Below are 12,613 nucleotides of genomic sequence, written 5' to 3'. Positions count from 1 at the left end.
TTCAACTGTATGATGGGAGTATATACTTGACTGCTACTTTTTTTCCTGTATTACTATTTACTGTCATGTTGTTGATTCTGTCTTTTGTTTTTTGTTTCCTTTTTATACGTATGTAATGCATGTTTATAATTTTGAGAAAATCCAATAAAAACATTGAAAGAGGATTAGCTGTCAATGGTTGGTGTTGCAACTCTACGTTCAACATATTGAAACAAATCTAGTGTACAAGTTGCAGCTATATTGGCCCCTAATTTTATTAGCCAGACTATTTAAGAAAAGGTTAATTATTGTTCCTTGTTTTTAGTTGTTAGCTCTGGGACTGGCTGACAGCGAGTTTGTCAGAGAATCATCTCCATTAGCACTCATAGCCTATGTATGGGCTTGCACTTTAATTCATTTAATAAATAATGTGTTGGCATTGGCAACAAATTCATAATCATAAGAGATCGGTACCCAGTGCATATACTGTAAAATATAGACCCAGTGTCGATCAAACTGCATAGTGAAAGCAAGACTTCTAAGAAACCAACCTGAATAAGAATGGTGTTGTTCTGCCATATAGCCTGACCTCTCTGCAACCCCAAGTCGCAGCAATTAATTATTAGGCGAGTGCACACAGTGCCACATTCGCATTAGAATGCTGCTGCTGAGAGGAATCGAATCCCTCCATGAAAATGCATGCAGCGAGTGTTCCATCTATGGCTGTATATAGATTATATGGAATGCATGTATGGAATATCAGCCATTCAAGGCTATATCTTTGTGAGTGTGTATGTGTGTGCTGTGTGTGTGTGTGTGTGTGTGTGTGGACGAGCACATGTATTTTTACCTTTTGTGCTGTCTTGCAAGTGTATTGTGGGCGGAGCTAATTAATGAAACTGGGAGCACCTGTCCTGACCAGTCTCAGAGGGTATAGACCAATTCAGAAATGGGTCCCCAGCAGGTCGCAGCGAATGTATTTCCTGTAGGCGGAGACGAGTCAGACGACATATCTGCGGTGTAACTCACAGGTCTTCCACTACATTGAATGGTAGAGTGACTGATGATTTTAGTCTGCTCAAATGTTACTCTTTTACCTGCTTTCTACTAACACTAACTTCACAAAGATGCCCAGAACATCGGGATGAACCTGTGTAGCAGTGGCAACATTCAACTTTAGTGAAGGCATATGACCGGGTCCCACATTCTGTGGGAGGTGCTGCGGGAGTATGGGGTGAGGGGGACCTTGTTGAGGGCCATCCAATCTCTGTACACCCAAAGCGAAAGCTGTGTTTGTGTGCTTGGATGTAAGTCGGATTTGTTTCCAGTGGGGGTTGGCCTCCGCCAGGGCTGCGCATTGTCACCTATCCTGTTTGTGGTTTTCATGGACAGGATCTTGAGTCGTGGCGGAGAGGGTATTCGGCTTGGTGAGCTAAGGGTTGCATCACTGCTTTTTGCAGATTATGGCACCATCGGTCCAAGACCTTCAGCTCTTACTGTACCGGTTCGCAGCCGAGTGTACGGCGGCTGGGATGAGGATCAGCGTCTTCAAATCTGAGGCCATGGTTCTCAGCAGGAAACCGGTGGATCGTGCAGTCCGGGTAGGGAATGAGGCATTACCCCAGGTGAAGGAGTTCAAGTATCTCGGGGTCTTATTCACGAGTGAGGGGAGGACGGAGAAGGAGATCAGCCGGAGAATCGGAGCGGCAGGGGCGGTATTGCAGTCGCTGTACCAGCTTAGGTGGTTCGTACCAGCTACGTTTTGGTCTATAACTTGAACTGTAGGTCATACAACCACAAAAACATCCCATAGACCATGTGGTCTTAACTAATTAACATTTTCATTAAAACACATTTAGCAAATTACTACACATTTTCTGTGATGATAAAGATACATTCAGATTCCATTCTGATTGCTTATAATTCCAAAGTATGTGAGAGCATTTAAAAACTCTGATTGACCCCAAATTGTAATCACACATTGAGGGCCCTAAATTATTATATTTAGGGTTATTAAGTTAACACACCTGTTCACCTTTTAAAATCGTGTGTCTCCCAATATGTTTGTCATGGTCTTATGAAACTAGTGTGCACAGGTGTCAGTTGATTCCTACTAATTTGTCTGTCCCTGTTGGCCTGCCTAGTGACCCGTTTTGTGTAAACAAAGAGCCGGTCTGGACAACGGCACATTGGCAGCCTTCATAACAGCTAAAACGATTTCACGGCTAATTCAGGGTCCACTGACCACACAGGCTTGTGCACTCTTATGGAACTTATGTAGAACAAACTAATGTTATTTGTTCCATGGTGCAGCTGAAGGTGTAAAATGGTATAAATAAGGTCAGGCAGGGACAATCAAAGCTTTAATAGAGTTTGTGAGTGAGGGTGGCTTCCTGAAGATGTATTTGGATACACCTACAGACAAACATTGCATTGTAGTGGCTAAATGACAATGTGGAGACATTGTTGGAACATGTAACCCTCCTAACCTACGCAATTAAAATATGTGATATACAAGCTCAAAACATGTTCCTTCACACTGCGTTTCACGCTTGTCGATCTGCTACTTCTGTGTAGTAGCATCGCATTATCAGACAAGCAATAACTAAAATACAGTTAGAATATGGAGATAGGAGGTTTCTGCCCGACAGCAATGACATCTGTTATGCACCCACCACTGCCTCCTCTAGCAATGTATAGGTGGGTGTGTTGAGAACGATGGCCGACTCTACTTTCCATGTCCATGTTCTGGGATCTTGATACCATACCATCTGGACAGCAGGTGAGCTGAAGGAAAGCTGGCATCATAGGGACTGCTATTTTCAAGACAAAAAGGTCCTTTAATGGGAAATACAAGAAAGATTATTGTTAATACCGTATTATCCCGAATATAAGACGACAATGATTATAAGACAACCCCCATTTTTCAAGACTCATTTGTATAACATTGAATATCAAATACCGTAATCTAGTCCCCGATTACAATACGACCCCGTTTTTTAGGATATTTCCATTGGGAAAAAAAAATCACGCCAATAGGGGTACGTAAAAAGAAAAGCAAGAAATTAATTATTAGATTAACCCATTAAGTCTTGTTGCATTTTTCTTTATAATAATTGTACAGTGCTATGTGCAGATTATGATGAGCTAGATCTATGTTTATGATCCGTATTATTTGGCTTCATAGCAAGGGTTGAATGACAAATGAGATCTACCTGTCCCATTTCCACTGTAGTAGAATGGTGCTTGTGGGTGTAACTTGAGACATGCCGCTTGCTGTCTGACTCTTTGTTCGTCAATTTCATCTAGTTTCCCAATCAAACCTCAAGAAGATAAACAAACAATTTGTCCACATGTGTACACATGCACATCTACACAGCATTTTAGATTATAGGTCAAGAATCAAGAGATTTGAGTAATTGCTCGTTTTACCATATACAAGTAGATAAGTCAGGGGTTCATAATCAGGAACGTGAGCGTTCACAGTCAGTGTAAGGCATTCATCGCAGTTCTTCAGAAACATGATTTGGGCTGAAGAGTTGTACTCGTCTACAGTAGCAAGAAAAGTATAAAGGCAATATTACAGCACATACAGTAACACCTAAAGAATGGCCTTCAAACAAGGTTGGCATTTTTCCAGTAGGATGAAACAGCTTTCTGTTTGATCCCAAACTACTGTCCCCACTACTACTGACAGAGATGTGGCTTTCACAAACACGGAAGTGCTGTTTCACCCTGGCTGGTTCGGGCTGGGTGAGTTCGGGATTTACAATATTTACTATTCTGTCCATATCGGTTTACAACTCGGACAGGGCTGAGTCGGCTCTGCCGAACTTGGCAACGCTCGACATCACATGGCAACTAGCGGCTCGGTGTCTCACGTGGCTCAAGTTCAGTAGAGACGACGCCTCTCCGTCATTGTCTATGCCGGGGAGGTATTTCAGGGTCATTTGTACGGATTTGGGGGTTTTCTAGTCGTGTATGCACGGAATTGTAATTCCGTACACTTACCATTCCTGTGAGATCGGGTTGCTAATTTCAGGGAAGAGATTTGGTGTGTACAGAAAAAGGGAGGGGTTTAAAAGACCCCTGGGGGACCCAGTCAACGAAGTCTATACAGATGTCGGCCACTCAGTTTAACCACTTTCTTTTCAATGACTCTGGATCATGCGTAAGTAACTACACAGTGTGTTTTGTTACAATCATTTACTTTGCAGAGGCATTTTTACACACACTCGCACACACACACACACACACACACACACACAGCTACTTTACCAAGCTCAAGGATGACTGTATTGTTGTCTCCGAGGACCGTGTCATGGAAATGATGGTAGACACAACATTCGCTGCACCTTAAGATGTAGTGAGTAGCATTGTTTGAGCATTATGAATCAATCATCTGAATGTACCATTTTAACTGTAGACAACATTTTGGTACAAACAAGCCATACGTTCAATCAATTATTATACAATAGAGTTCTCGTAACAGTGACTACATCATATAGTACAGTATGCAAATCGTTATTGTTTCCTATATGCCATATAAAGTTTTAACACTCTTTATGTAGAATTAAATTGTTATCACTCACATAAACCCTGGCCAAGCGATCATGTGACCCATTATAGCATTCATTCCCTTGTGGTCTGTGAAGAATTTTGCCCAGGAGCTCTTGAGGTGCCTCAGGGCGAATGTATCAATGGGATCAGTAGAGTAGGCATCTTTGAGGATCCACTCCCCAGAGTAGAGCTACATGAAAGTCATTCATTTTCAGGGACTTTAATTATTATTTATTTGTATTCAAATCAGCCAGCAATGGATTAATGCTCCCAAAAATATTTTGTCTCTATGACACCTCTAGTGGCCGCAATGTGGCTTCAAAGATGAGGAACAATGCATGACTTTGACTGTCCACTTCCTGATTGGTTGGCTGATTTTCCGGCAGAAAAGGTTTGGGCCAATGACAAAGCTTCTGGGAAAAATCTTTGAACGCAGACTGCGGGTGTGTCACAGAGACATTTTGTTGGGGGGGGGGGGGGGGGGTGCTTTTAATCCATTGTCTGAATACGAAAATAAATAAATACAATGTCATCAAAATGTTGATATATTATTAATAGGGTTGTCCCGATCGGATCGGGTGATCGGAAATCGGGGCGATCACGTCATTTGCAAATGATCGAAATTAGATTGGGAGCAAAAAGAATTGATCAGCACATCCCTAATTATTACTTAATATTACGTATATTATTACTTTAACCCAGAGGCAGATTCTATGAAATGTCTTCTAAATCCTGATAGTTTTCAGAAAAATGTATGCTATATATCGGTGGTCTTCAAGCTTTTTTATGTCAATTTTCATGTGTTTCCCTACCTTCGGCTCCAGCTTAGTTGGGTCGAGGGGCTTCAGGAGCTCATCACAGCTCGGCTCCGTGTTGAAGGTCCTCGCTAGGAGCATCACGAGGATGGCCCCGTTCAGAGCGAAGATCCTAGTACACTGTTCGGGAACAGGACCTTGGATTAGGCGGGGCTGCACAGCACTGTTCATTCCGACAGCAATTATTTATTCATTTTATTTTTAGTCATGGTCTTTGAATAATATTTAATTTAGTTTGTCATATTTTAGTAATCTGAAATGTTTTAGGTTAGTCTAGTTTTAGTCGACTAAATATCGTATAGATTTTAGATCTATACAAATCCAAATCTACTGATGACTAAAATTGGGCTTTGGTGGCGTCGTAATGGCTGATTTTACAATTGGTTGCATCCTGAAAATAGCATATCTAAAAGATCACAATTCATCGCAAATGTTGGTGCCCAAATCAAGAAAATGCGGAAGTAGAGGGTTCTTCCGGCTGCTTCAAACGCCACTGAGCAACTTCTCTCTCTCTAGGTCGTCCTCAGATGAGCCCTCCATCGTCGCTTTGAGTCTCACATAATTTACACATCCTACTGTGTCACGCTTTTTATTTTTATTTTTTATATTGTGTCAAATAAGATCTGTATTCCAAAAATAAACAAATTATTCAGGCGATTTGTCTCTAAATTATGGATATGAGTAATCAACTGTCGGAGTGGAAACTCTAATGTTACCGCCACCGAAATACCTTAGTTACATTTTCGTTCTCAGATGCTAGTGGAACTCGGTACAGAATTGACCTAAGCAGACCCAAGCAGTAATAAGTAGTTGCTGTTTACCTGACCTGAAGTCCACATACTGTACCAGCTCTGACAGCAGACAGCGCAGAAACAGAGTTTGTGACACGAGGCAGAAGCGAGGAAGCTTTTAAATACTGGCTGTGTTAGAAAGGTCAGCCAATCAGTGACAGGCGTGTAATAAAGAGTGTGTGCAAACAATGGTGTCGAAACCGGACTTGATTGCCCACTCAAAATGCATAAGTGGTTGGGTGACGTGACATGGTGTCCCTGGCTGTCCTCAGTGTCACTCATGTATAAATAAAAAATATATTTGTCAAAAACCTTCTGAATATTGTGCAGGACATTATGCTTCATGTGAACATACTCAAGATTAAAACATTTCATTCCTCATTTCTTCAGAATTTTCAACCAAACACAGCAAAAACCATAATGCGACTGTCCCGGCCTTGTTTCTCAAAGTAGGAACTTAAATAAAATTAAGTGAAAAAATGCTAAAATTCTTAAAAAAAAAAAAACATAAATATAATATAGATTGTGAGCCTAATCTTTTCAAAGTCCAAGCATAATGTTTTCAGTCATTTCTGATCAAAAAGATTTTGTCCCCCAAACCAAAATCATATTGTGTGACACCATTTTGGGACATTTCAACAGGCAATTGTTTGGACACCCATTGGGATAGAGAGGTACTTCTTCAGTAAGGCTGTTCAGCACTTGCATTACAATAGCATGACAGGTGTCTGTGGTGAATTATCATTTTAACATTTTCATGAAATATGATCTTGTTGGAACGCTGACCAATGCGACTCTTCCAAGTGTCTGTGGGTGTGACACCTTTTTCATTAAAAAAGCTAAAGGTATTAGATTTTTTGGTCATAATTACATGTAAATCTATGTTGCTTTGTTATAGCTAGCATGTTGTTAGCATGCTAATGTGTAGCTAGTAGCCTCAAGGTTATGTTAAGTGCAGAAAACGTAATATGGTGTGACACTTTATCATAATGGTGTGACTGTTTTCCTGTCACGCCATATGACTTTTTTGTCACACCATATGATACAAACTGTATTTTCCTACAGATATAACAATAAATAACAGAGTCCCATGCTTCTTTTGTCCATTTAAACATTTGTTTTAAACATTTTCACCTAAAATCTGCAACTATCCACAATAAATTGTGTTTAATTTCGTTTTATTCAGTCATTGCCATGTTATTCAATGTTAAAGCAAATTTCCTGTTGCTGTTGTTCCTGAGTAATTGTTAAATCAATCTGTAAAGTTCAGTACTCACTAATAAGTAGGTTAAAACACAGTTTGCTTTGAAAAATGAAGATATGACAGTGTGACACTAAATCATTTGGTGTGACGTTCCAAATAGTGACAAGAATCATACCTTTATTAATGATGAAACCATTAATGTTCATGGATTACATAGCAAATAGTCTAAGGAAGACTCACAAATATTTGTGTAATTTTAGAGAAAGTTTTGTCACAATAAATACAAAATATATTGAAAGACCAATAACATGGGCATCACATTGAGTGTTGATTACGGAAATAATATACAGATTTAATACATTTTCACAAAACTATAGTGGATCACAGGTTAGTTATGATAAAGGACTTTGATAAAGTGAGCAACTTAAGAAAGTTGTACTCCATTTTCATTTTATAAACAATTATTGTCATGTCACACCATATGACGATTTTAGGCACAAGTAAAACAAAATGCTGAATAAATTCTGATTCCAATAAAATATCTAAAAACAAAATATGTTTCCATAAAGATGAGACTGAGTAGAACAAAAGTAAATCATTTTTATTCCTGTTATTTAAAGGTTTTTAAAAAACACTTTTTTTGGGGTGTCACGTCACTGACCCAAATATATTATCATTATTTAATTAAATTTTTTCGGGGAGGGGGGGTCAACAATAGTAACGAGTGAGAAAGGGCAGTGAGAAAGAAAGTGTGATTTTAGAAACAATTTTGGAGTGCAGTTTATCATGGCAAAAGGTGAAGTAATACTGCAGTTTACCGAACTCTGTGGTCCCATTATGTTCCATGTCTGAATACATGTAATGGTAATGGTGAATACCATGGTATGATTACAGCAAACTATAGGGCATCATATGATTTTCTTCAGAATGGCCATGAGCCCAGAATCCACAAGATGCCGTTCATTCTGCGTCCACCCGAGTGTATGACCATATTCTTACTCTTGGTGATGGTGCCACTGAAACATGTTTGTTTTGCAGCAGAGCTGCTCAAAGGTCACGACTGTGTACTCAGTACTCACGCGTGAGATGCATAATGGCAAATTTGCTCTGAGTCACAGCTGCAAATTTAAAAGAATTTACCAGTAATGTGGGAAATAAGTCAAATTTTAGAACACATGTAAACGGGGTTGAATACTATGACTGGTTAGGGTGCCCAGAGGCATTCATATTTTACAGTATTATTTTACACTTAATTTATTGTCATACAGACATTTTGGGCCAAGACACTCCATAGTCTGCTGTACAGTACATGTGCATTCTATACTGTATTCGTGATCATTTGGGACGGCCATACGATTCCAGGCCAGCAATGTTGACGTGTGTCCCTGAGCAAGACACTTAACCCCTATAGCTCTTGAGGCCTGCGATCAGCTGGGTTGAGCTGAATACTGAATTTCCCCCCGTGGGAGGAGTAGGTCCACATTATCATTATACTGTCACAGTACCTGAGCTGAATCAACAGACCTGGGCTGAATCAACAGATTGACCATGTTCAACACAGAATCATACTGTCACAACAGTATAGGCTACTCTCAACCTCCCAGATTACTCATGCCAACTGGGGTGAAATCAACAGACATTGCTTGTATTTTAGAGTTTACCCAAGCAAACAGTGAATACCGGTAAGTAGTTTACCTGGTTGTGACCATGCAGTCATAAGCCAAATAAGCACTTTTTGAGTTCTGTGTAAATGACAGTTTCTATCAACATTACCTTTGTACTTCAGACATACTGTATAGGCTATACAATATCAACAAATTTTAGTGTGTCTCACACCCACTTAATAACAGTTTGCTGCTGTGACAAAGTATAATTATAATGCATGTTTGCCAAGTAGGAAGGTCTCTTTTACCCAGATGTCTGTGTAACAACACATGGAGAATCCAGGAGTAAATTCACAGGGGATTGAAATAATATGAACCAAAGTACCGGTATATGCATATAGACATTTATTCTCTTATTCAAAATGAGTTTGAATATACGACTGATTTCAGTAAAGCAGGGCACGAAGCAAGGCAAGTATATTTGTAAAGCACATTTCAATGAGGCAAAAGAAGCCCGTAATAAAAGGACATTTGAATTCAGTAAAAAGGAAGAAAAAGCTGAAACATCTATCTCTCTTTTTCCCTTTTATAGTATAGTTTGTTGATAGATTTTCATACAATAGTGGTCTTTTTTAATCATTCATTTCTTTCGGCTCTTCGGTGATACTGAAAAATAAAGACGAGCCTAAATCATTTCAGCACTACAGCGCCGAAACAGCGGTAAAATAGGAGTATATTATCCGCAGTGTATACCCTTTTATCCATTGCCCAGACTGAACGGGCATCCAGGGCCTCTGGACCGACGGGTCACTGAACTCTCCATGTCGTCTCCATGAATGTTCCACTGTTCAGGACAAAACCCTGCAATGGTAAATACAAAGAAGAGTATTAACACCACACTACACTGCACTAATGCTTCCCAATTCCAACTAGAAAAAGTGCTGCTCGGAACACATGTCTCCACCAGGTCAAGAACGTTTGTGATGTTTGGACAACATGTGAAGGAGTAATATAAACATGTTTTTTGTTTGTTTGTTTCTCTTTTCCCTCTTTTTTAAATAAAGTGCCTCCTGGTGGCACTATTTTTTCACTTTACTTGACGCCCTCACTGGCAATTTATATTGACTTATAATCACACTACAGTATAATGCATTATAATAGGGATTAGAATGCTTTGGAGTGACCAGCAATATACCTTACAAGTCTTTATGAAATGCTAATAATCAGTTATGATTATACATATGTAGATAAACAAAAACATGAGTAATTATGAGTTCTTATAACTAAATATGCAGCAGTATAAGCAATTATAATGCATTTATACTTGACCTGATAATTATAAAATGGTTTATGATGTCTTATGATCATTGTTAAGAATTATGAGTAATTATGGGCATATATAGCATTATAAGCCAAATATAATAAATTATAATATAAGATTATAATACATTAGACATGGGCTTCATAGAAAGTGATAAGTGATGAATGATATCTACCATGTTCTCCGTTGTAGTGGAATGGTGTTGGTGTTGCGAAGTTGAGACATTCCGCTTGATGCCTGGTTCTTCGAATGAAATATTCATTCAGTTGCATTGTTAGACCTCAAGAAGAAAAAACAAACGGCACAAAATTCAATATAAAACATTTGAATACTACACTCTCCTTACATTACACATCCAAATACTGAACACATCAGAACCCTTGTGCTTACCATATACAAGTAGATAATTCAGAGGTGGATAATGAGGAACATGAGCTTGTCCAGTCATCACAAGGCATTCGGTGCAGGTTGTCAGAAACGTGAATTGTGCTGTAGCGTTGTACTCTCCTAAAGTAGTAAGACATGAGATAACTGTAAAATGGTGACATAATGACATACTGTATATGTTTTCTCTCTCTCTCACACACACACACACACACACACGCACGCACGCACGCACGCACACACGCAACTTACGAGACAGGTCAAGGTTGAGTGTGTTGTTTTTGAAGGTCATGTTATGGAAATGATGGTAGACACACCATATTGAATTGTTTCTGCAAGATCAACAAACATATGAAGTAGTAGTAGTATCTATTTTGATCAAGTTTGTTCATATCTGTAGACAATGTTGTGGTATACTAAGAATTAAAATAAAAAGCATCAAAAGGTCTCTGAATGGAGTGAACACAACACAAAAATTGTAACAGTATATCCATGTTTAACTAGTGATTCTTAAACTTTTCTGGATTAAAGCTGAAAAAGTGTTGGCCCACCCATCTGGCCACTTAACACGGCAGCCAAAGTGTGCATTCTCAGAGCAAGTTTTAATGATCAATAAACTGATTGTGTTCCAGCTTGGATCAATGGAACTAAAGTAGTATACTTTAAGCTCCTATGTACAATATGGGTATCCAAATTAAAACACATTTCTTTTAAATTTGTATTATTTTATCATTATTTTAATGCAAAATGTAAAATTCATAGCAGATCTCTAATTTAAAATCTAAATAAAAAATATATACATTTCGAATGTCATGTTATCCTTAAAATCATAGTGTTTTACAAATGATTTTGGCACCAACTTGCAATTCCCTCACGACCCATCACAGGTTGAGTAAATAATAGTTATCACTCACTCAGGATGAACCAACATGTGTGCCATTGTGAGATTGATTGTCCCAGTGTTGGTGTCATGGTAGAATTCTGCCCAGGAGCTCTTGGCGATGGTCAGAGCATACTGATCAACGGAGTCATTAGAGTAGGCCTCCTGAAGAATCCACCTCCCACGGAACAGCTGCATGAAAGTCACTCATTTTCAGGGACATATTTCAATGAATGAATGCTATTTTAACCAATCTGCATGGTCAATTGTGTTCATACGATATAACCAACCAGTATATCTGCTGTGGTTGGACAATGTGGTTGAGAAATTTAGACCCTTTGCTTGCCCTTTTTTACCATTTTGAAAAACATTTTGAAATAGTTCAAATAGACGATCTATAAGCTCACAACATGTCGATGTAGATCAGCAGGGCCCCTGGTTTACAGGTATAAGTACTACTTGTAATATCTCCTCCCGGCATGTCTATCTTGGAGGAGCCATAGAAATTAGGATATAAAAGTTAGAGATTACAGCTTTAAGATTTTTGACAAGATTTTTTAATGAATTAAGTCAGAGTAAATCAGTACTACAGTATGTGAGTGCATGTGCTTTCTTTTTTTCTACAATGGTCTCCTTACCTGGTTCTTAACCTCTTCTGGCTCGAGGGTTTTCAGCAGTTTACTACAGCTTCTACGAGTCGTTGTTGTTGGTGGTGGGTAGAACTGTTGGGCTGGTGGGTAGACTTGTTGGGGTGGTGGGTAGAATTGTTGGGTAGGAGATTTCGGCTGTTTCTCCACCTTGAAACTTCTCACCAGGAGAGTCGCAAGAATGGCTCCGTACGCAACCATGATCCTATAGAACACTGTTCAGGAACATGACCTCGGATGTGGAACTTGGGTAAAACTCAAACCTACACAGCGTCACTGCCGGGTCCAAAACGGTTACTTTTCAGGATTAAATTTCAGAAATGGCAAAAATAGCAGATCTGAAAACGTTTTGAGATTGTAGATTGGCTATTTTTGCTACATTTGTGTAACAGCAAATTACGAAGAGCATTAATGAAAAAACATAAAAT

The 12,613-nt window shown here is 39.1% G+C and overlaps 1 protein-coding gene across 1 annotated transcript; it reads right to left on the bottom strand.

The window, feature by feature from the left end:
• Positions 1-9,690: 9,690 nt before the first annotated feature.
• Positions 9,691-12,386, bottom strand: LOC310878943 (uncharacterized protein; the record flags this gene model as incomplete). The annotated part of the gene is made up of 6 exons (XM_083793359.1): positions 9,691-9,814; positions 10,450-10,554; positions 10,665-10,781; positions 10,911-10,990; positions 11,573-11,730; positions 12,177-12,386. The coding sequence occupies 6 exons, from the start codon at positions 12,384-12,386 to the stop codon at positions 9,711-9,713; spliced, it is 774 nt and encodes a 257-aa protein (XP_083649485.1). The 3' UTR covers positions 9,691-9,710.
• Positions 12,387-12,613: the final 227 nt, after the last annotated feature.

Source organism: Protomyctophum parallelum (genome assembly GCF_964188405.1).
Source record: "Protomyctophum parallelum genome assembly, chromosome: 21".
NCBI lineage: Eukaryota > Metazoa > Chordata > Actinopteri > Myctophiformes > Myctophidae > Protomyctophum > Protomyctophum parallelum.
The sequence above is the reverse complement of the archived record's forward strand: the minus strand, read 5'-3'. Positions and strand labels throughout refer to the sequence as shown.